The following is a 23941-nucleotide window of genomic DNA, read 5'->3' on the forward strand; positions in this document are numbered from 1 at the left end:
TTGGTTACCATAAGCAGCAGCTCCCTCCCCAGCAGTAGCCAGGCTGCAATAGCTTGTTGATGCGGTTAGATTGCTTGGCTATCTTTCCATTATTGCCTCCAAAGAGGAAGGAAAGGGCAAACAGAAAGAACTCATTTGTCACTCTGGGGGAAGATGAGGTTTCTCTCTGTCAGTTCATGTGCAGTTTCAGACATTTACAGCACTTTGTACTGCCAGCTTTATAATTGGTTGGTTGGGTTTCTGAGTTCAGGAGCAACTTCTGCAGAGTTGCAGCTAATCTGGCATCCTGATTTGAAGACTTCTTTCCATCAGCCAGTGTAATACAATGTAAGGTTGAACTGTGCTGAAACAAGGCCTGTGAGGAGCACCTGAGGGAACTGAGGTTCTTTAGCCTGGAGAAAAGGAGGCTGAGGGGAGACCTCATTGCTCTCTACAACTCCCTGGAAGGACACGAATGGATGCTGCCTGCTGCTAGGCAAGAGGAAATGTATCAGGCATGAAGGGTCTACACTGCAGAAGAGACAAACTCTTCCAAACTCATTTTTTTCTCCATGAGAAGCATCATGTATTTTAATGCTTCATGTTGTTAAAATGCCCAACACAGCCTGACAATTTCTGTTCTGCAGGAGCCATGTCCCAGTTTGGATGCACACAGCTTGCCCTAGCACAAGCACCCAGCAGCAGTGCCAGCATCTCCTTGCTCCCTTCCCCAGAACCTCCTTGCATTTTAGGTTGGACATTAGAAGAATCTTCTTCCCTGGAAGGGTTTCTAAAGACTGGAACAGGCTGCCCAGGAAGGTGGTTGAATCTCCATCCCTGAAGGTGTTGAAAAGATGTGTAGATGCAGTGCTGAGTTTCATGGTAGGGTTGGGTTAATGGTTGGACTAAATGATTCAATGGAACTGAGAAGTAAGACTTAAATAAAGCAGTTGTGAAGGGTTTTGTTCAGCTGGTATTACTTCCACAGGTTCATGCCTCCTAGAACACAGTCCTGATCTTTCAGCAGGAATATTTCCATGCTATCTATTTTTTTTTACTACTGTTTGTGTTTTGGCTTGTAATTTCTCAGTATGGCTCAGTGAACATGAAGCAGGCAGGAAAGCCAAAGCTTCCAGCCTTGGCCTCTGCTGGGCTTCTTATTCTGTTTTAAAGCATGAATTAATTTGTTTCACTTGGTTTTGCAAGTTTCCCTCAGCTCTCAGTAAGCCAGCAGAATCCACAAGTGCTACTTGCAGAAGGCCTGCAGTCCTTATTCCCCCCTATCCTCAGATCCTCTTCCTTGGCGCTGCATAATCCCCTCTCACGTCAGCACAGACTCTGTGCTTATAGGTGAGCAACACTTCAGCTGGATCAGCTGCCAAGTGTCTGCCAGGAGCCTTCTCTTTTCCAGGCTGAACAACCCCAACTCTCTCAGCCTGGCCTCACAGCAGAGGTGCTTCAGCCTTCAGGTCATCTTTGTGGCCTCCTCTGGCCCCATCTCTAACAGCTCCTTGTCCTTTTTGTGATGAGGACTCCAGAGCTGGCCCCAGCACTGCAGGTGGGGTCTCAGCAGAGCAGAGGGTCAGAATCCCCTCCCTGCCCCTGCTGCTCACACTGCTGGGGACCAGCCCAGGACAAGGTTGGTTTCTGGGCTGTGAACTCACAGTGCCAGCTCATGGTGAGCTTCTCATCACCCAGTACCCCAAAGTCCTTCTCCTCAGCACTGCTCTCTGCTCAGCCTGGGTTTGTGTTTGGACTGGCCTAAACCACCTCACAAATGTGAGATAGCAGCACTAACATCTGATTGTCAATCACATGTTTCACCCTGCAGGGTTTTGTCTGTTTAAAATGAAACCAACAAAAGCCAACAGAACTGGCACAAATCCAATCTGTCCTGGATGGGTTTGCCCTCTCTTTTCCCAGTTGGAGTGAAAAGCAGAGAAAGTGACCATGGAAACAAGTACAGCATATGGATGGGAACTTGAGAACCAAGCACAGCTGTTGTCCACATGACAAAACAGAAGAATCCTCTGCTGTTCCAACTACAACATTACAAATTTGTCTTCAGTCACAGGGTACAAGAATAAAATGTTTTAGAGTCATATTCAAAATGACTACTGGCCACATTAGGAGAAGGAGGAGGGAAGAAACACCTAGCCAGGTTGGAACTAGCTGGTCCTTAAGGTCCTTTGCAACTCAAACCATTCTATGATTTGAATTCTAGGAAGAGAAGACAAGAAGAACCTTTATTTATTTAGAATAAACCAAACCAGGTTGGAAGAGACCTTCAAGATCATCGTGTCCAACCCATCAACCAATCCAACCCACCCAAACAGCTAACCCATGGCACCAAGCACCCCATCAAGTCTCCTCCTGAACACCTCCAGTGATGGCGACTCCACCACCTCCTTGGGCAGCCCATTCCAATGGGCAATCACTCTCTCTGCATAGAACTTCTTCCTAACATCCAACCTAAACCTCCCCTGGCACAGCCTGAGACTGTGTCCTCTTGTTCTGGTGCTGGCTGCCTGGGAGAAGAGACCAACCTCTGCCTGTCTACAACCTCCCTTCAGGTAGTTGTAGAGAGTGATAAGGTCACCCCTGAGTCTCCTCTTCTCCAGGCTAAGCAGCCCCAGCTCCCTCAGCCTCTCCTCACAGGGCTGTGTTCCAAGCCCCTCACCAACTTCGTTGCCCTTCTCTGGACTTGTCAACCTCCTTCCTAAACTGAGGGGTCCAGAACTGGACACAGGACTCGAGGTGTGGCCTAACCAGTGCAGTGTACAGGGGCAGAATGACCTCCCTGCTCCTGCTGGCCACACTGTTCCTGATGCAGGCCAGGATGCCATTGGCCCTCCTGGCCGCCTGGGCACACTGCAGGCTCATGTTCAGCCTACCATCAACCAGCACCCCCAGGTCCCTCTCTGCCTGGCTGCTCTCCAGCCACTCTGACCCCAGCCTGTAGCACTGCATGGGGTTGCTGTGGCCAATGTGCAGAACCTGGCACTTGGATGTGTCCAGTCTCATGCCATTGGACTCTGCCCATCTGTCCAGCCTGTCGAGGTCCCTCTGCAGAGCCTCTCAGAACCAACTCAGTTCAAAGAGAAGAGAGCCATTGCCAAGGACAGCCCAAAGCAATGGGTCCCCTGTCAGTACCTGTCTCCGCTCTCGACGGGACAAAGTGGTGCCGTGCAGTATCCTCCAGAGCATCCTGGCAGCTATCTTGGTGTCAATCCACAGCAACCTAAAGCCATGGTAATAGTGCTTCAGTTCATCCACAACCCTCTGCCCGAGGGACTTCTTTACAACTTCCACTTCTGTTGGGCTATATACAGGACCACCTTCTTCCAACTTCTTGTTCTTGTCCTTTAAGGACTTCAGGGACTTCTCCACTATGGAGTCGTCTTGAAGGGGCCGTGACGAATGCCACCATCTAACTGGAAGGTACTGGGGACCTAAAACACCCATGGTGGCTAGTGGTGTCCATGAGGCAGAAGGGCTGGTGAGAGTAAAGTGGATTTGTTGAGATCCTTTAGTCCAACAACAGTAGTGAGTTTTTCTGGAGTAGGTGTAAACAGGAGGGACGCTAGTGCAGTATTTGAAGTGTACAGTCCTGCAAAGGAAAAGAAAAACAGCCCAGAATTAGCACCAGAACACAGAGATTTGCACAGCTACAGAAACCTCTGCCATCTATAAAATGCATAATTTGAGATGATCTCTACCACATGGTGAAGGAAACAGCCCCAAACCTGTGGCTCTCCAGGTCGGTGTCTGTACCCGAAAAGAGTTCTTGGCTTTACTTCAGGACAGAAGAGGAACCTGCAGGGAATTCTCCATGAAACAACTGTATCAAGAAGCCTCTCCTAATGAATGATACAGTCACAGAGAACTAAGGTAACTAAGGATGAGCAGAGGGCTGGAGCACCTGTCCTGTGAGGACTGAAGGAGTTGGAGCTGTTCAGTCTGCAGAAGAGAAACCTCCGAGGTGACCTCATGATGGCCTTCCAGTATCTGAAGGGGGCCTACAGGAAGGCTGGGGAAGGACTTCTCAGGATCTCAGGTAGTGATAGGGCTAGGGGGAATGGAATGAAGCTGAAGGTGGGGAGATTCAGGCTGGATGTGAGGAGGAAGTTCTTCCCCATGAGAGTGGTGAAGCCCTGGAATGGGTTGTCCAGGGAGGTAGTTGAGGCCCCGTCCCTGGAAGTGTTTAAGCCCAGGCTGGCTGAGGCTCTGGCCAGGCTGATCTAGTGTGGGGTGTCCCTGCCCATGGCAGGGGGGTTGGAACTGGATGATCCTTGTGGTCCCTTCCAACCCTGACTAATTATATGATACTGTAAAGAGAAAGGAGTTAGTTTGCTTTGAATTCAAGGGTTATGTCTAGAGAGACATCCTGATGTTAAAAAGGAAACCCAGGAACCTGAAGAACAGTCACTGCTTCCTGAGCAGTTAGCACCATAAATCAGCCAGAGAATATAAATTCCAACATCCCTAGGAAAGGAGTGAGGAAATTCACATCCACGAGTATGCCTGTGAGCCATGGCAGGAGCAGAGAATAGATGCTGCCAACACCCAGCAACTTGGGCTCCACAAAGGCACACAGGGGCTGGATTTGTTCTCAGGAGAGGGCATCATCCCTTGGGAAAGCTCCACCCAAGGCTGTAATATCAACTACCGTGCTTTACTGAAGATCCAACTCAGATGATCTGCTTTCACGTGTTAACTAAGTCAACTACTCCCATGTCAACTATGTTTAACTATGTCAACTATTCCCATGTCAATTATGTTAACTATTCCCACCTCAACTGTGTTTAACTCTGTTAACTACTCCCACACTAACTATGGTTTCCCAACTAGCTGTGATTGGATGATTACTCACAGTATCACTAAGGTTGGAAGAGAACTCAAAGATCATCGAGTCCAACCTGTCACCACAGACCTCATGACTAGACCATGGCACCAAGTGCCCCATCCAATCCCCTCTTGAACACCTCCAGGGATGGTACTCCATGGAACTCCAGAGAGAAAGCATGCAAGAAGCCTACAACACCCCATGCTGTCACCTGGAATCCCTCAAGGACATCCCTCTATGGCTTGCAGACCATGAGACAGAAAGGGAGGAAGTGGGTGAGCAAAGGAAGGTCTCTCTTCTCCCATGCACAACCAAGCAGGTGAAGAGAAACTGCTCAGACTCCCTTTCATCTGTCAGTAACAGGAGCTGGAGCTGATGCATTCACACTTTGGAAGATTTAAAGCCCAGTTCTCTGAGAGCACACCAGCTGATGGGTCTGGATGGCTTGGAGTGTGGAAAGCAGCTCTAATGTACTCACATGTTGTTTGCCAGCCTCAGGGATGTACAGCTCAGGCACGCCCGGTCTCCCAGGTTCCCTAGAAGAAGACCAATAACGACCATGAATATTGGAAGTCACAGAGCCATTGTCTATCTCCTGATATGAGGGAGAAGAGACCAACCCTCATCTAACTCCAACCCCTTTCAGGGAGTTGTAGAGAGCAGTGAGGTCTCCCCTCAGCCTCCTTTTCTTGACTAAACACCCCCAGCTCCCTCAGGTGCTCCTCACCACCCTGTTCTCCAGGTCCTTCACCAGCTTTGCTGCCCTTCTCTGGATATGCTCCAGCACCTCAATTTATAGGACACAAAAAGACAAAACAGGTAGGAAGGAATCCTGTAATGTGGCTGCCATCTCCATGAGCATTCAAGCCAACCATCCATTCCTACCATGGAACTCTGGACGTGTGAGGCATTGCTGGCACTTCTCCAACTGCCTGAAGACAGCTTTCCAAGTCCCTCAGACAAGCAACTCTGTTACAGAAGAACATCACTGAAAAGCAGACACAGATTCTGAGAGACTCCATGACAAGATGGTATTAGATGAGCCAAATGCTGCACTGCCAAGTGTCTAGCAAGACATTTCTGCTGTTTTAAGCAGGGCAACAATTAAAACATTGGGCAGGAACCTAACATGCTTTCCTAGAGAGGTGGAACTACACCACCTCTTCAATACTCTGCTGTTTTGTTTAGCACCTGGTAAAAATAGCTCTGGCTCTGGTTCTCTCTGCAATGATGCAAATTGTCTTGAAGGGCAAGAGCCTGATCCAAAGGATGGGAAAGGTTCAGCTTTCCAGCAAATGCTCTGCTCCTCAAAGTGAATTCCACTTGGAACACTACCTCAGAATCAGCCCTAATAACCAAGTCCACAAGGAGGCCTGACACCCACATGCCAGCATCCTCTGTCCTACAGAGACAAGCAGAGGCCATTCCGGTAGCAAGGTGAGAAGACCATGAAATGATGGTCAGTTCACATGCTGCAATAAAGACCCATGCCTGAAAGAGCTTTAAGATTCACAGATTGCATTGGGTTGGAAGGAACCTTCAAAGGTCATTGTGTCCAGTCCCCCTCCAGCCAGCAGGGACACCTCCAACTAGAATAGGCTGCTCAGTGCCACATTGAGTTTGATCTTGAATGCATCCAGGGATGGGGCCTCAACCACATCCCTGGAGAGCCCTTCCCACTATCCAACACCACAGAAGACCCATCAGCTCCATAAAGTGCTATCAAGTGGCTGTGTGCAGCTTAGAGTCACTGAAAATCACCTCCCTAAAGCACTTAACCCCACTCCTGTATCAATGCCCAGCTGCAGTAACCCAACAGCCAGCCAGTATCAGAGCAAAAAGGCTTTGGACAGAATGAAGGAAGATCACAGGAGAAAGATCTGAAACTCCTTGACTGGTTTTGGCCAATCTTCTCAGAATTCACTGTAGCCAAAAGAAAAAGGGAAGGATGGAATGAGGAGGCATGCTGAGGTCTGTCCCTCCCATCTGCAACCTGCTATTTCTGGTCTCTCCTAAAAAGCTGCAGGATAGATCCTAGCACCACAGAATAGTTTGGGTTGGAAGGGACCTTCAGGATCATCTAGTTCCAACCCCCCCCACCATGGGCAGGGACACCTCCTACTAGACCAGGTTACTCAAGGCCTCATCCAAAGTGGACCTGAACACCTCCAGGGAGGGGGCATCCCCATCCTCCCTGGGCAGCCTGTTCCAGTGTCTCACCACCCTCACTGGAAAGAATTTCTTCCTCATCTCCAGTCTAAATCTGCTCTCTTGCAGCCCAAAGTCATCCTCCCTTGTCCTATCACTTCAAGGCCTTGTAAAAAATCCCTCTCCAGCTTTCTTGTGGGTTCCCTTAAGGTACTGGAGGCCACTCTAAGGTCTCCCTGTCCAGAGGTCATTTTAGGACAGACGTTTTTAGAGTTAGTGCTCATCTTTTCCATCACTGAAGCCAAGACACAGCCTACGAGAGAACCTGAAGCAGACAACTGTATCTAGGAAAGCACAGCACACAAAGCTGATCTCCAAACCCCTTCCCCAACAAACCAGCCTAAGTATTAGAGCAAAAAGGGATCCCTCCAAAATCAGGAGGGGCCATCAGAAGGTATGGAAAGTGGGAGGAGAAGAGGAGGGAAAGGTAAGTTATCAAAGACAGCTAACAATATTCAAGGGCTGTGCCATGCTAAGTAGTCTTTCATGCCATCACAGCAACAGAGATGACATGGAAAAGGATTTACCCACCTCGAGTCACACCAAACTCTCACAGGTACCCACTGCCCCTGCAAGAGCCAGGGAGAAAACTGTTCCTTTCTGCATCAAAAAATCAATCTGTGAATGCCTTCTGTAAATACTCCTCCAGAAAGATCAGCAGCTGAACTTCTGGACCCAGGAGGCCAGCATCTCAGAAGGATGTCCCTGACTGGAAGGAACAGCTGAACAAAGCAGAGAAGCACTCGGTCACAGAGCTCTCACCCAAGTGTCAGGAAGCACACAAACCCCTTGTGCCAAAAATGAGACTTCTATTGGTAGAGGACACAAGCCACAATGGCCAGGTGTCCCCAGAACAAAGAGGGATGGATGACCTGGAGATCAGACCTGACCTGGAATTTCTCAGCTAAAGCTCCCTAACAGCAAGACACTTCACTGATCTTTGACTTTTTTTCCTACCAGGCTGATGAATGCCAGGGAAGGGGCCAAAGAACAACATTCCAAGGTTAACAGAAGAAAGCAGGCCAACCCAAACACTTCAACAGATGACCTTTGAGGGTCCCTCCCAGCCCAATGCCATCTGTGAATCTGTAACCCTTCCTTTCAGCTTTGCCAGTTCTGAGAAGAACTCTTTATGTCCTGGCCTGGATCAGGAATAGTGTGGCCAGCATGATCAGAGGAGGGACTGTACCCTTGTACTCAGCACTGGTGAGGCAACACCTTGAGGATTGGGATCAGTTTTGGGCTCCTCACTCCAAGAAGAGCATTGAAGTGCTGGAGTGGATCTAGAGAGGGGCAGCAAAGCTGGTGAAAGGACTGGAGGACAAGGCTGGTGAGGAGCAGATGAGGGAACTGGGGGTGTTGAGTGTGGAGAAAAGGAGGCTGCAGGGAGACCTTGTTGCTCTCTACAACTCCCTGAAAGGAGGCTGAAGCCAGGTGAGGGTTGGTCTCTTCTCCCTAGTAACAAGCAACAGAATGAAAGGAAACAGCCTCAAGTTGAACCAGGGTAGGACATTAGGAAGTCTCTTTACTTCAAGGGTCCCCAACCCCTGGAACAGGCTGCCCAGGGAGGTGGTTAAATCCCTATCCTTGGAGGCATTTAGAATGTGTGTAGATGTGGTGGTGAGGGCCATGGTACAGCACCAGACTTGGCAGCATTCAGTTAGACTTGACGATGTTAAAGGTCCTTTCCAGCCTAAATGGTTCTGTGACTTTATGACTTGCAGTGTCTGTTCTAACCATGGAGCTAAGAGCAAGCCAGCCCTGAAATAAAATGCATTTTCTTCAGAAAGGAGCAAAGTCCACATCCTACAGACATCCAGCAGTGTCTAAACAGAGTGGATGCAGCACAACACAGCACTGTTCAGTTAAGACATCAGCTTTATGACTCCTTGCTTGGAAAGTACCAGGAAACTGGTATAAAGTCATCATGGAAGGCTAGGGGTTGGAGATCACAGAATCCCATGCCTTTGCAAAGCAGGATGGAAAAGAAGTAATGAGAAACTTTGGGTTTAAACTGAATGAAACACCAACCCCAAAGCTTTACACCCTAGGTTTGGAGGACATAGACCAGAAAAAGCTACCATGAAATAGGTCTCTAGGTTCCCAAGCACAGGCTTGCAGTACTTAACAGTCTGATCTCCACAGGAAGAGCATTCAGGACTCTTAGAGGCACTTAGCTTTAACCTAATCTCAGACTACTTACATGTCAAGCAAAGAAGATGAGCTAAGTAAAGCAAACCACTGCACACCAAAACATACACCACACAGCAATGTGTTAATACATTCACACTCCAGTCCAAAGCACAGTGCAGCACAGAAAGCATCTGAGTCCACCACAGTATTTCATCAGCTCAGAGTTTTCACATGGCTTAGGATTTAGAACATACAAACCTGTAGCACTCATCAGCATTTCTCATGTTAAGGCACAAGAAGAATCCAAGCTCCCAGCTAATCTGAAAGTACAAGGATGTGCTGCTTCCCTGCTGCAAAGAAACTGCACAGAATCACTGAATGGGTTTGGTTGGGAAAGACCTCCAAGATCATCCAGTCCATCCATTCTCTTAACTACCAAGGCTGGTGCTAAACCAAGGCCCACAGCACCGCATCTCTGCTTCTTTGAAACACCTCCAGCAATGGGGATTCAACCACCTCCCTGGGCAGCCAGTTCTGGTCTTTGAGAACCCTTTCAGCAACGGAATTTCTTCCAATAGCCAACCTAAACCTCCCTGGGGCAACTTGAGGCCATTTTCTCTGGTCCTATCACTTGTTACTACGGAGAATAGAATGGGATAGGAATAGGATAGGAATAGGATAGGACCGAACCAAACCACACCACACCGGAAGAGACCTGCAAAATCATTGTGTCCAACCCATCAACCAATCCAACCCACCTAAACAACTAACCCATGGCACCAAGCACCCCATCAAGTCTCCAAGAAGAAACCAAACCCCACCTCAATCCAACCTCCTTTCAGGAAGTCGTAGAGAGCAATGAGGTCTTCCCTCAGCTTCCTTTCCTCCAGTCTGAACAAACCCTTAGGTGCTCCTCACAGGACTTGCTGCAGCACAGTTTCATTTTCCCTCAGTTCAGCCTTACATTGCATGACACTGATTGATGGAAAGAAGTCTTAAAACTTGGGATGCCAGATTAGCTACAACTCTGCAGAAGTTGCTCCTGAATTAAAAAAACCCAACCAACAAATTACAGGCCTGGCAGTACATACCCCAAGGGTCTTGTTCAGCTCACTGTACAAGCTCAATCCAAACAAACAACTTTACAACAGCAGCTAGAAGAAAACATCACCTGGAAGAAGCTGCCACACTTTGAGGGATTAGTGGTAGCCAAGAAGACAGCTTGTTTATCAGAATGAAGGAGCATCCATGAGGCTGATCAGGGCTGCCAGAAGCTGAAAAGTGCACGCAGCCTGCTGCCACTGACAGCACTTCAGTGACAAGCCAGGGCTCAGTGTCAGAGCACTGCCTGCTAAGCTTTCCCTCATTCCTCACTAAACCCCTGCCACTCCATCTCTGGGACGTAAAAAGCAACCAGAGGGCCCTGTGCACGTCACAAGTCATCAGCTGCTTCGTGTCATTACATTTCACTAACCAAAGGTATTTATTTAAACTGTCAAATTAGCCTGATTGTTAATGGGGACAGGATCACACACTGTGCTCCATCTATGATTTTCACAGACTCATAGAATCCTAGGATGGTTTGGGTTGGAAGGGACGTTAAAGAGGAGCCCTGGGCAGGGATACCTTACACTTGACCTGGTTGCTCAAGGCCTCATCCAGCCTGGCCTTGAACACATTCAGAGAGGGAGCATCCACAACCTCCCTGGGCAGCCTGCTCCCCAGCCTCACTGGAAAGAATTTCTTCCTCATCTCCAGTCTCAATCTCTCCTCCTCATGCTTCGATCCACTCGCTTCCATCCTGTCACTACAAGCCCTTGTGAGACGTCCCTTCCAGGCTTTCTTTTCCCGAGGAAAAAGGCAAGCTCACATCTCCTGCCTATTACAGAGCAAGAAAACAACCTCTGGTACTTTGTGGAAGGGCATGGAGAAGTGCCTGGTGGCAACACGACTTCACAGCCGAGCTGCAGGCTGAACCGAGCGGTAGGAAGTGCAGCGCATGGAAACTGCACATGGTTTCCACTCCCTCAGCCCCTGACATGTAGCTGCCGCACGTGTCCTAACTGCCGGCAGGGCAAATCACTCCCTCCAAACACGCTGCCCGGGAAGCAAAGCAACAGAGGCGCTGCCCAGGCCCGGCCGCAGCAGGCAGCGAGTGCGAGCCCACCACGGCTGCCGTCGAGAGAAGGGCCGTGCCCAGCCCCGGTTCGCTGAACCCGGCCGCGGAGGACAGGACAGCACAGCCTCCGCCGGGCCTCGCCGCGGCCCTTCTCTCTCACAACTACCTCTCCGCCCACACCGGGAGCCCCCCGACGTCGATGTCGTCGCCGCCTCCGCCCGCCCTCCTTTCCCCCTCCCCCGCCCAGGCCTCCAGCGCCGCCGGCAGCACAGGCCTCACCGCCCAAGCGGCACCGCGACCGCGCCGCGCCCCAGAACCGAGCCGGGCCGCGGCGTGGCTGCGCTTCCCTCCCCGCACACCGAAGCCGCCTGACGGCCCACGGGGATCCTCACCCAGCTGGGGCTGGCGGCGCAGCGCTCGAGGCAGGCGACAAGCCCGCCGGCCGCAGGTCTGTAGCAGCATGGACGCCATCTTAGCGCTGGCTCAGGGCTGGGCGGCGGCAGCGGGCTAACGGCGGCGGCAAGCTCCCGGCCTGCTCATGTCCCGCCGCCCGGGCCCGGCGCTGCGCTCCCCACACGCCCAGGAGCGCCGAGCCGCGACCGCCGGGCTCATTTGCATGGCAACGCCCCTCCTCGGCGCAGAGCACGCCGGGAAGTGTAGTCCCCGGTGTCGCACGGTAAGCTATCCTCGGGCGCGTGGCGCGGGGCATGCTGGGGCTTGTAGTCCCAGAGGACGGGGAGTAACATCATCAGGAAGCGTGGAGGAGGGTGGGTGGGTTGGTCAGCGCGGTGCATGCCGGGACAGGTAGTCTTTTGTGCGGCGCGCCGGGCGCCTGAGCTTTTCTCTTGGCGGGCGGCGCGGAGCGGCGGGTGGGCAGGAGGCCAGCAAACGCGGCTACAGGAGGCTACGTGAGCTGCCCCGGAGGCAGTGCGGGGTCTGCAGAGCCGAGGGGACCGCGGAAGCCGGCATGCGGCGGAGCCGTGGCTTGCAGACAACGTGCCGGGAAGGTCACGCAGGGCGTGCGTGCTGAGGGGTCGGTGCCGAAGGGCAGGGCGAAGACACTTCCCGGAGCGGCCCTCAGCGGGTCAGGGCAGTGCGGGCAGCGAGCGCAGCACCGCAGCGCCAAGGGCAGCGCACCGAGGCGGGACCGCGTGTGCCGCGGCGCTCCCTCGCGTTTGGGGCCAAACTCCGGCATTTCCTCTGCTGTTGAAGCGCTGCTTAGCAGCAGCTGGTTTTTTTTCCAGCATGCATGTGTGTTGCGTGTGGATGTCTGGGTGAGGCGGAAGAAATACCTTTGTTGTGATTCCTTCTACGGTATTTTTGATGCAATAGATGCGAACCCACGGCAAATACTATATAGTGTGTTAAATAGCGTATACATCAGTTGCCAGATGTGCCTTGCCAGTGGTGGCAGCTAATCTGGCAGCAGGTAGCACATTCTCCTCCAGATGCCGGTCTGCTCCTGACCAGCATTAGCATCTTCGAATAAACAGTTAATCCAGCGTTAAATAGCACCATCAATTCTGCTTCGTTTTCAGCTGTAGAGACAGACGCAGGCAGTGACCAGAATCAAACTGCAGAAAGAAGAATTGAACCTGAGGATAGTGAGATATGAATAATGTATGGGTGTTAAATGCCTGCCTTGCCCTAAAAAGAGCCTGGGGGTGGGGGTGGGGGGGGGTGGGAAGGTGCTGGGAGCTGTTTCTCAACAAGATGGCTGACACCCCCTCTCTACAAGATGGCTGCCTCAAGGACAGGGCTCTAAAGTGACAAGGATGCCATGGCTTCGGACCGCTTCACCTTCCCAGCTCGGTTATAATGCCAGGCATTTGTTCAACCCCACACCAGACACCCACCTAAGCCCCCTCTGCAACCCTTTACGTGTAGCAGAAGCTTCGGGCTTGACCCCAAACATGACTCAAACAGCATCTCGTAGCAGGGGGAAAAAAATAGAAGTGTCTGCAGTCCTCCTTTCATGCTTGAAACTTGGCAAGATCAGGAAATCCATTAGTAATAACTTAAAGTTCTGTGTTTAAAGGAAATCCTCAGGGGTTCTCCAGTGAATGAAACAAAAATTAGATTCAATTCATGCTACTTTATATTTTTCACTGAAAGGAAGGTGAAGGTGGACGATTCAGTGACTGCATCTCCAATCGAGGCACCCTTTCCCCACATCTTTCTGACTGTGTGGTTTAAATGGAGTGATTGTTAAAAATAGGATTGGTGGTAATCTTGGTGTGTTTGTTGTCAGGGCTCCTCTGGATTTATTGGGAAAGCTCATTGTAACACGCCGAGCTTCCGGATCCACTGCGAGATTGTTAGCCGGCTGGGTTTGCTGCAGGACTGCTCAAAGCTGGAGTTCACTTAAAGGGTTAAAAATGACTGCAGTTGTGCAGTTTAACAGTAGTGCTTTCTGTTAATGTGATTATCTTAACAACAAAACAACCCAAACCACAATAAACAACACATCTTCCCACTCTACCTATTTCTTTCACTAGACTGAGTCTGGAGCTTTCTCTTGTTATTTCTTTTTCCCCCCTCTCCTTCTCTCTGTGATAACAAAACCCAAATGAAATGGGGCAACTAATGGCAGTTCCTCTGACAAAGCTGCTTAATTATGTAGAAACATTATATGAAGCCCATGGAAGGAGAAGAATATGCTCTGAAGTCATTAAACTATTGACAAGAGATTTCAGACAGCAAACAGATGATTACAGAGGTCTCAATACATTTATGCAGCCAAGTAAGCAGGCTTTCAATAGTTTCATTAAATTCATTAGCATTCAGGGTGGCAGACAATGCAGATCCAGGAGCCTTTTCAGAGCTGAAGCCGTTATTGTTTTTGTACAGTCTTTTGTTCCAGCTTTGTTTATACCTGGAAGCTCCATGGCTTGCTACTGTATAAGGAAAGGGATGAAAATACACTCTGAAGATTTCCTGAAGGGGTACAAAATGCCAACTGCTTCTGTGCATTTACCAAGCACTCTGAAATAAGGCTTAGGAAAAGACCAAGAATTAATAGTTTTGCAGTAGCTGTACCAATTGTGTCCCCCAGCACCCCCCATGGCAATGCCCAGTGTCCGTAGAAGGCTCGAGGGAGACCTTAGAGCAGCTTTTCAGTACCTGAAGGGGGCCTACAAGAAAGCTGGGGAGGGACTTTTGCACTGGCTTGTGATGGGAAGAGAGGGAATGGATTAAAGCTTTGGAGGGCAGATTTAGGCTGGAGATTAGGAAGGAATTCTTTCCAGTGAGGGTGGTGAGACACTGGAACAGGTTGCCCAGGAAGGTTGTGGATGACCCCTACCTGGAGGTGTTCTAAGGCCGGGTTGGATGAGCGACCTGGTTTGGCAGGGGGTGTTGGAACTGGATGATTTTGAAGGTCTTCCTCCCCAAACCATTCTATGAATCATAGAATCACAGAATGGTTTGTGTTGGAAGGGACCTCCAAAGGTCATCTAGCCCAACCTCCCTGTAGTCAGCAGGGGCATCCTCCGCTAGATCAGGCTGCTCAGAGCCTTGACAAGCCTGACCTTGAATATCTCCAGGGATGGGGCCTCAACTACCTCCCTGGGCAACCTCTTCCAATGTTCCACCACCCTTATGGTACAGAACTTGTTCCTAACATCCAATCTAAATTTCCCCTTTTCCACTTTCAAACCATTGCCCCTTGTCCTGTCACTGCAGGCCCTCTGCAGCCACCTCGTAGCCCCCTTCAGGTACTGGAAGGCTGCTCTAAGGTCTCTCTGGAGCCTTCTCTTCTCCAGGCTGAACAACCCCAGCTCCCTCAGCCTGTCAGCAGAGGACAGTTGTTCCAGCCCCCTGATCATTTCCATATCTTGTGAAAGTGGTTGTGTAACCACACCAAATCCTGCCAGCACCACCACGTCCATTACACAAGCCTGGCCTCGGTGTCCTTTGACACCCAGATGGCAGCAAAGGCAGCAGGGACCAGGCAGATAAGATTCAGTGGGTGGAAAGGAAGGAGGTGCAACACTTGATGCTCTTGGCTGTAAGCATGAGGAGGTGGGAGCATAATGAGCACTGGCTGAGAGGGCAGCCAAGTTTGCTGCTGCTCTGCTGCAGCATCATGCTTGTGCACACTGTGTGGCTCTGTGAGCTATGTAGTGGTCCAGGTCCCTATACAGTGTTTAAAAGGAGGATTATGCTTTTAGTCTGTGGAATCTGTTTCCATGGCAATCCCCAGGTTGTCTCCTTGAATAGGTTTAACACTGTGGGATTAACCTCATCTTTATTCACCGCTGCTCGGCGTCAATCTGAAGAAAGGCCGAGGGAAACCAGCAAGCTGCACTGGAGGCAGGAACCCGACAGATTAGGGTAGCTCTTGAAGAAACACTCCCATTCACCAGCACAGATTTTTATGACAGACTGCTGGGGATGCTGAAGCTTGTTGCTCTGTAGACGGTGGAGCCCAAAAGGTAAAAGTTCAAGTGGCTGCTGGATTACAGACTTGCTCTGTGTGTCCATCCAGGTCACGAGTTCACCCCTGCCTGTACCGTGCCAAACTCAGGCAGCAGCGGCTGAGAACAATCTGCCTTGGGTGCCTTTTCAAACAGTGCAGTGAAAAGCCACTCAGAGATTTCCTTGACAGTAAAATAACGTGCTGCAAACAGTCAGTCCAGAGCCAAGGCTCATTACCTGCTGCAATTCCAGCCCCAGAAGTGGTGGTTTCAAGGATTGCACAGGCTTGGCCCAAATTGGCAATACCGAACGACGTGTTGGGCTGTCCTTAATTACAGCTGACAGGCAGGCGGGGCGGGGGGGGGAGAGCACGGCCAGGAGAGCGCAAACAGACCACTGGGAAAAAGCTTTTCGCACCCAGGGGGAAGCAGCTCGTGGTGCAAAGCAGACAGCTCCGGGCCGCAACCAGCAGATGGGGCTTATGCGAAAGGAACACCAGGAAAGGATGCGGACTCCAGGCACAAAGGAGGGCCTTGGGGTGGCTGCGGGAGGGCGTGAGCAGAGAGGTAGAAGGTTCAGCATCAAGCAGAGCTGGCAAGGCAGGCAGAGTTCTGCTGTACATAGAGCAGAAGGGGAAGAATGTGGCTGCAATTCACAGATCCACAGAATGGGTTGGTTTGGAAGGGACCTTCAAGATCATCCAGGGGAGGTTTAGACTCGAGGAGAGGAGGAAATTCTTCACCGAGTCATTCGTCATTGGAATGTGCTGCCCAGGGAGGTGGTGGAGTCACCGTCCCTGGAGGAGTTCAAGAGGGGCTTGGACGTGGCACTTGGTGCCATGGTCTAGTCATGAGGTCTGTGTTGATAGGGTTGGACTCGATGATCCTCGAGGTCCTTTCCAACCTAAGTTATACAGTGATACTGTGATCCACTTCCAACATCCTTCCACCAGCCCAGGTTGCTCAAAGCCTCATCCAGCCTGGCCTTAGAACACCTCCAGGGAGGGGGCAGCCACAACCTCCCTGGGCAACCTGTTCCAGTGTCTCACCACCTTCACTGGAAAGAATTTCTTCCTGATCTCCAATCTAGTGAGTAAACTGATTTAGACCTTGAGAAGTACAGAGGATAGGAGGGAAAAGGACAAAAGGAGTTCCTAGTGTTACAAATGCAGCTGCTAGTGCCAGCTGGTATGAGAAGGTCTGAGATGTTGATAAAAGATAAGCTCTTATGCCTCCATGATTTTGTTTTATGAATGACAGGCTTTAAAAATAGAGATTTAGAGTCACTCTTTGCCTCAAGGGTTGTTTTCTTGCGTGTCTCTAAGGTTTGCAAGTTCCTTTCTGCAGCAAGAAACACAGACAGCTAACAATCATAGGCCATTATCTGCCTCTCAGAGTTAGGCCTTTAAGAAAACACCAAATGTGGTGTTACTGTCAACAAAAGCCCTAAATCTGCCACCTCTGCTCTTAGAAAGCCATCAGGAAGCAAGAGAAGAAGCATACATGAGCAGAGAAGCCATCCCCTGATCCTGCACTCCTTATTTATCTCCAAACTCCTGGTTGGAGTCAGCCACTGTTACAGGACTGCTGGAGAAAATAGGAGGTCCCTGCAAACCTTTCAGTTTATTGCCATTGAAGAAACTGCTCAAGGTCAGCACATGACTTCAAGAGAATTTTAACCCTTGTGTTCTAAAAAGAAGAAAAATGGGGCACTTCCAAGGGTCATCTCAGAGGCAATAACATCACTGCCCTTGCAGTTTGCAAGGCTGAGGCTGCATGTGTTAAGTGCTGGTGGAGAGGGATTACAGCAGCACATGCAGGCAGCTGGATGAGTTGGTAGCAGGCAAGATGCTGGGTAGCCCCTTGTCCCCCAGGCAGATTTGGGCTTTGTCTGCCTTAAAGAGGGAGGCAGGACTAAGCATTTCTTTCAAAGGAGCAAACAAAGATGCTGAAGACGGAGAGAGGTTGATTTGCTGAAGCCTGATGCTTCCAATTCCTGTGCAGGATTGACCCCTCTCGGGCCTCAGCCGTTGTCACCTCCTTCTTGCTGATTTTGCTGCTGATCTTATCACTCCTGGCCCATGTTTTGCCCTGACAATCATCCCGAAGGACCCTCCCTGAGCACATCTTTCCAACCTGCACATCCCTCTCACTGGTTTACCTTCCAGCTTTAAACTTTCTACCTTACATAATCCAGACCGAGCCTGTACCACAGATCTCACACTTCTGTATCCTGTTCTCCTTGACCTAACACTCATCTGCTGCACTGCCACACAGTGACCTCCCCATTCCAGCACGCAAGCCCACAGCCCCTCCTTTATTCAAGTCAAAGAGCTGCTTTTCTCAAGAGGCCTCCCCACAGAGATAATGAAAAGCAGATTAAGAGATTTAAACCCGGAGCTGGTTCCTTTGGAATGGTCACTGAGCTTTCCCTTTCTACAAGCACTCTTCTACTGTACTGTAAGTTTTCTAGAATCAGTGCTTGTCTGGATGTCTCTGCCTTGACCTCAGCAGGACTTAAGCTGTTGGGCCCCAGTCCTGCACATGCATATGCCATGGAGTGTCCCAGTGCTACCAGGGACATTCACAGACAGAGAGTGCTGCAGGAACAGGCACAGTTAGGTGTTTGCAAAATCAAATCCTGGCAAATAAGATCACTGAAGTGCTGGAAAGGGCTGAAAATGAAGATTTTTAATCTTTCTTCCACTGCAAGTGAAACAGCTGCTCTGTTGGTTTGGAGTGGTTTGTAGGCATATGAGAATTTTGAGGGGAAATACCTGGTAAAATGTGAGGTGAAGCTATAAAAAAAATAACAAAGAGCCATTAGGAAAAGCACATCCCAGCAGTGCTCTGCCAGTATCCTGCCTTTTTCCTTCCATGGCTGACTTTCAGGCATCAGAAACAGAAGAGGCTTTGTCTGGGCTCTCCCATGTAATCATCAACCTCTCTCCTGCCTGTCTCAGGCCTCTCTCTTCATTCCATGACTATTGTAGCATCCCCCAGAGACAGCCTTGGGAGCCATTTACCCCCAAACATCCTGGTACCTTAAAGCAAAGAGCTATTTTCTCAGCAGCACAGTTCATGCTTCCATCCTGGTTACACAAGTGGCTAGCAAGCTACACACCTAAGTAAAGGTGTGTAGCTGTTCCAGTCTTTCACCACTGCCACTGTGCAGAACTTCTTCCTAGTGTCCAACCTGAATCTCCCCTGCTCCAGTTTCAAACCATTGTCCCTCATCCTCTCACCACAGGCCCCTCTAAACAGTCTCTCCCCAGACTTCCTGTAGGTCCCCTTCAGATATTGAAATGCAGCTCTAAGATCTCCCTGGAGCCTCCTCCTCTCCATGCTGAACAACCCCAATTCTATCAGCCTGTCCCCACAGGGGAGGTGCTCCAGCCCTCTGATCATCTTCATGGCCTCCTCTGGACCCACTCCAACAGTGCAGTGTTCTGAACTCCCAAAGTGAGGTCTCAGCAGAACAGAGTCATCTGAAAGTGACTTCAGGAGGGAGCTTTGTGGAGAGACTGAGGCCTTAGCTGGGGGTTGCAATTACCTAGCAGCTCACAGAGTGAGGGTGACTCCCTAGGACTAACGTGAGCCACAGGTAGAAGTAACCCACCCAGACTGCCCAACCCCCAGGGTGACAAGCCTCACGCTCATCCCAGCACAGAATGGATCAGCCCTTTTCTTTCTGAATTACTAATGCAGCATCTCAGAGAGGAAATACACCCAACAGATAGCAACAAAAAGACTCCTTTCCCCTTTGGCTCATCCAGCAGTGTTTCCCTGTGGTGCCAAGGGAACAACCTCCTCCCCTCTGCGAGGCCTCTCCTCCAAGGAGCAGCCCTTCAGCTCTCCCTGAGTGGGAAGCCTCTTTCAGTGTGCCAGCTGGGAACCAGCGCCCTGGGCTCCAGCCCAGCACCTGTGCCTGGCTTTCTTAGAGCACAGCCAGCTGCTCTGCCAGGTCTGTAAACGTTCTCTGTATCTATTTCCTTCCCTTTCTGTGTATTTGTTTTGGATGAGCAATGCAAATCTGCTGCTGGTGTTTGGACTTTTGCAAATGCACTGTTTTACATTCACCTAACCCTGCTGTTTGCTAAGGATCAACACCAGGGCACTGACACATGGGAGCCAGCCATGGTTTCCCTAATCCTTAAGCCCCAAATCCTATACTATTTCTGAGGGAAGTGGAAGGTGAGCAGGATAGAACCGCAGGCCGCTTTGGAAACTAGTGACATGGAGTGTGGGAGGAAGAGAGCAGTGCTGAGGAGAAGACTTGGAGGTGCTGGGTGATGAGAAGCTCACCATGAGCTGGCACTATAAGCTCACAGCCCAGAAACCAGCCCTGTCCTGGGCTGATGCCCAGCAGTGTGGGCAGCAGGGGCAGGGAGGGGATTCTGACCCTCTGCTCTGCTGAGACCCCACCTGGGGTGCTGTGGCCAGCTCTGGAGTCCTCATCACAAAAAGGACAAGGAGCTGTTAGAGATGGGGCCAGAGGAGGCCACAAAGATGACCTGAAGGCTGAAGCACCTCTGCTGTGAGGCCAGGCTGAGAGAGTTGGGGTTGTTCAGCCTAGAAAAGAGAAGGCTCCTGGCAGACCTAAGAGCAGCCTTCCAGGATTTGAAGGGGGCTACAGGAGAGCTGGAGAGGGACTTTTGACAATGGCCCTGAGTGATAGGACGAGGGGTGATGGCTTCAAACTGAGAGAAGCCAAATTTAGACTAGACAAGGGGGAGAAATTGTTTCCCATGAGGTTGGTGAGGCACTGGAACAGGTTGCCCAGAGAAGGTGTGGAGGCTGCAAGCCTGGCAGCATTCAAAGGCAGGTTGAATGAGGCCTTGAGCAACGTGGTCTAGTGGAAAGTGTCCCTGCCCACAACAGGGGGGTTGGAACTAGATGATCTTGAAGGTCCCTTCCAACCCAACCCATTGCATGATTGTGTGAAGAAGTGTTTCTGATGGCTGGTGTTTGTCAGTGAACTTTTCTGGCATGGCACATGGCAGCAGAGAGTAGGGCTGACCCCGGGGGGGAGCTGAGAGGCATGAGATAACTGCTTTGGCTCTGACGTAGTTCCCAGCACGTTAGAGAAGTCATTTCTGTCTGCCACACCAAACTATCAACTGCAAACTTCCTGTGTGGAAATAATGATGCATCTTTTCCGAGGCTGCTTTCTGTTCTTCTTTATCCAGCAGTTCTTGGGCAGAGAGGCAGAGTTAGGGTTAAGAGGAGACCACTGCCACTGCTAATAGCTTGGCTCTGAAAAGCCTTCGCATCGTTCCAAACTCCCAAGCAGGAGCCAGAGTGGGGCTTGCATTCTGCCCTGCAACAGGAAGGGGATACAGAGAGGTCTGGAAAGTGATGGAGGTGGGAGGAAAGTAGCTATAAAATGGTTGTCACTGCTCCTACTGTCACATGAACCCAGGCAGCTTCTCTGTGAGCAAGGCTTTACAAAGAACAGAAGGAAATTCATATCAACTCCTTGCCTCAAGATATTCAACCCCCCCAAATATAAATAAAGAGCTTCAAAAAGAAAACAGACAAATTGAAGGGAGCCCAGCTTATCAAGTCCTCTGACACATGCTCATCTAGATGCAGTGTCTGGTTTAGAAGAGAGGAAGTCCCTGAACTGCTGATTCTCACAAGCAGGAATGACACAAGTGGGTAAGGGCTGCTTTTCCAACAGCCTGTCTCTAGTTCTGAGCATGCCTTACTGCTTGCCTTCTTGGTTTCCCTGGAGGAAAGGACATGCCTGGGCCTGCTTTGAATTTTAAAAGCTTTCTCATTTCTGCACAGAGGTGAGAAGAAAAGACCACAAATGATTACCCACGGGCAGCTAATGAAACCCGAAGGAAGCAAGGCCTAAATTGGCAACAACTTAGTGTCAGAGGTGGGCTGAAGGGTCACTGCTGCTGGGCATCAAGGTACTTGACTTGAGGCCTGTATGGCTCACCCCATGCTGGGGGACTGTGGCATTTCAGTGAGTCCTAGACAAGCATGACACTCTTTCTCCCAGCCTTACAGCTCCAGGTGTTGCTGTTACCAACAGAAGAACAAAGAGGTGGGTGGCAAAGAAAGCCAGCAGGATGCTGGGTTGCATCAGAGGGCATCACCAGCAGAGATAAAGAAGTCATTGTCCCATTCCATTCAGTGCTGATCAGACCACACCTGGAGTACTTGGTGTACAGAAAAAAAAGATGTGGATAGGCTGTGAAGTGTCCAGAGAAGGGCCAGGAGAATGCTCAGAGAATCCCTGCCACATGAGGGAAGGCTGAGAGAGCTGGGGTTGTTCAGCCTTGAGAAGAAAAGGCTTATCACCATGGACCAGTACATAAAGGGTGACTGCCAGGAGGATGGAGACTCCCTTTCGGCAAGGAAAAAAGACAGGGGGTGAAGGGGACAAGTTACTGCTGGGGAGATTCTCACTGGGCTCCATAAGGAAATGTTTCCCCATGAGCACAGTTAGACAGTGGATTCCCCTACGTGGGACAGTTTCAAGACTCAGCTTGGCAGGGTGCTGGGCCAGCTCATTTCAACTACACCACCACCAAGAAAGGTTGGACCAGGTGACCCTCAGGGTCCCTTCCAACCTGGCATCCTGGGATTTGTGGACTACAAGTGTAATGAAAGGCTGAAGTCCAGCTGGCACCTTGCACAGAACTTTGCAGCACAAGAACTCTACCAGGATGGTGAACTTGTGTCTTTGGCTGCCTTCCTCTTTGGACTTTGTGAAGTCCAACCTCTGCCATCAGCCACCTGGCCACAGCTTACAGTCTATCTCCCTCTAGTGGGTGATGACCTGTGAAAGCCAGGAGAAGAGTATTACAAACTTACCTTCTGCTTCCTTCCCATCATTTCCTTTCTTCAGCTGGCTTTTTTCCTTTCCTCTGCAATCCTTCTCACAAACCCTTTCCATGGACAGATGGGCAGAGTCCAACGGCATGAGATTGAACACATCCAAGTGCCGGGTTCAGCACACTGGCCACAACAACCCCATGCAGTGCTACAGGCTGGGGTCAGAGTGGCTGGAGAGCAGCCAGGCAGAGAGGGACCTGGGGGTACTGGTCGATGGTAGGCTGAACATGAGCCTGCAGTGTGCCCAGGCGGCCAGGAGGGCCAATGGCATCCTGGCCTGCATCAGGAACAGTGTGGCCAGCAGGAGCAGGGAGGTCATTCTGCCCCTGTACACTGCACTGGTTAGGCCACACCTCGAGTCCTGTGTCCAGTCCTGGGCCCCTCAGTTTAGGAAGGAGGTTGACTTGCTGGAACGAGTCCAGAGAAGAGCAACAAAGTTGGTGAGGGGTTTGGAACACAGCCCTGTGAGGAAAGACTGAGGGAGCTGGGGCTGCTTAGCCTGGAGAAGAGGAGGCTCAGGGGTGACCTTATCACTCTCTACAACTACCTGAAGGGAGGTTGTAGACAGGCAGAGGTTGGTCTCTTCTCCCAGGCAGCCAGCACCAGAACAAGAGGACACAGTCTCAGGCTGCGCCAGGGGAGGTTCAGGTTGGATGTTAGGAAGAAGTTCTATACAGAGAGAGTGATTGCCCATTGGAATGGGCTGCCCAGGGAGGTGGTGGAGTCACCATCATTGAAGGTGTTCAGGAGGAGACTTGATGGGGTGCTTGGTGCCATGGGTTAACTGTTTGGGTGGGTTGGATTGGTTGATGGGTTGGACACGATGACCTTGAAGGTCTCTTCCAACCTGGTTTGGTTTATTCTAAAAATGTTTGCTTGATGCCTTCTAACCACCATGTCTGTTTTCCCTTTCTGTGTCAGGAGTTGGGCTGTTTGAGAGTTTCCTGCTTGAATCTGATGTAGGTGGAAATGAAAGTAAAGGGGCTGCCCAAGAATTAATTTCAGAGTAAATATTCTAGAGATTGGTGTTCGTTGCAGAGAGGCATGGGAGCAATCCCAGTATGCTGGAGAGGAAAGAACACCCTAAGACCTACCTTAAATGGCTTCCTGCAGTTTGTAATTGATTTTTTTCTTCAGCCTGGGTTCTGCCAAAAGAAATACACAGTTGGGTTTTCTTATCCTTAAAGCTGATTTGTTTGGGTGGAAAAATCTGCTGCACTCTGCTTAGTAGTTTGTTCTTTTTGCATTTGTTGTTGCATTACCAAAATATTAGCAGCAGAATACATAAGCCAGCTGTGCTCTGTCTAAAGTTAGCTCCCTAGCAGCAACAGTTAACTAGCAGAGAGTATTCCCAGAGGGGGGCTGACATTAATTGAGAAGGATGGT

General features: G+C 50.4%; 2 protein-coding genes across 3 annotated transcripts in view; one reads left to right on the plus strand and one right to left on the minus strand.

Annotated features, from left to right (window-relative positions):
- LETM1 (leucine zipper and EF-hand containing transmembrane protein 1) overlaps positions 1-11870 on the minus strand; it is a 36068-nt gene extending 24198 nt beyond the window's left edge. Inside the window, exons 1-3 of one of the 2 annotated variants that reach the window (XM_068149585.1) lie at positions 11678-11870; positions 5304-5361; positions 3133-3589 (exon numbers count right to left, since the gene is read on the minus strand). In XM_068149585.1, the coding sequence (XP_068005686.1) occupies positions 3133-3589; positions 5304-5361; positions 11678-11756 (594 nt within the window). In that variant the 5' untranslated portion in view covers positions 11757-11870. The remainder of the gene's footprint in view (positions 1-3132; positions 3590-5303; positions 5362-11677) is intronic. The other variant, XM_068149586.1, reaches the window with a different exon arrangement.
- A 14-nt stretch (positions 11871-11884) lies between these two features.
- NSD2 (nuclear receptor binding SET domain protein 2) overlaps positions 11885-23941 on the plus strand; it is a 112959-nt gene continuing 100902 nt past the window's right edge. The window contains exon 1 of the mRNA XM_068149581.1: positions 11885-11961. The gene's annotated coding sequence lies outside the window, so the exon portion shown is untranslated. The remainder of the gene's footprint in view (positions 11962-23941) is intronic.

The sequence above is a fragment of the Melanerpes formicivorus genome, unplaced genomic scaffold, assembly GCF_026170545.1.
Source record: "Melanerpes formicivorus ecotype bairdi unplaced genomic scaffold, bMelFor1.0.p_v2 SCAF_18, whole genome shotgun sequence".
Classification (NCBI taxonomy): Eukaryota; Metazoa; Chordata; class Aves; order Piciformes; family Picidae; genus Melanerpes; species Melanerpes formicivorus.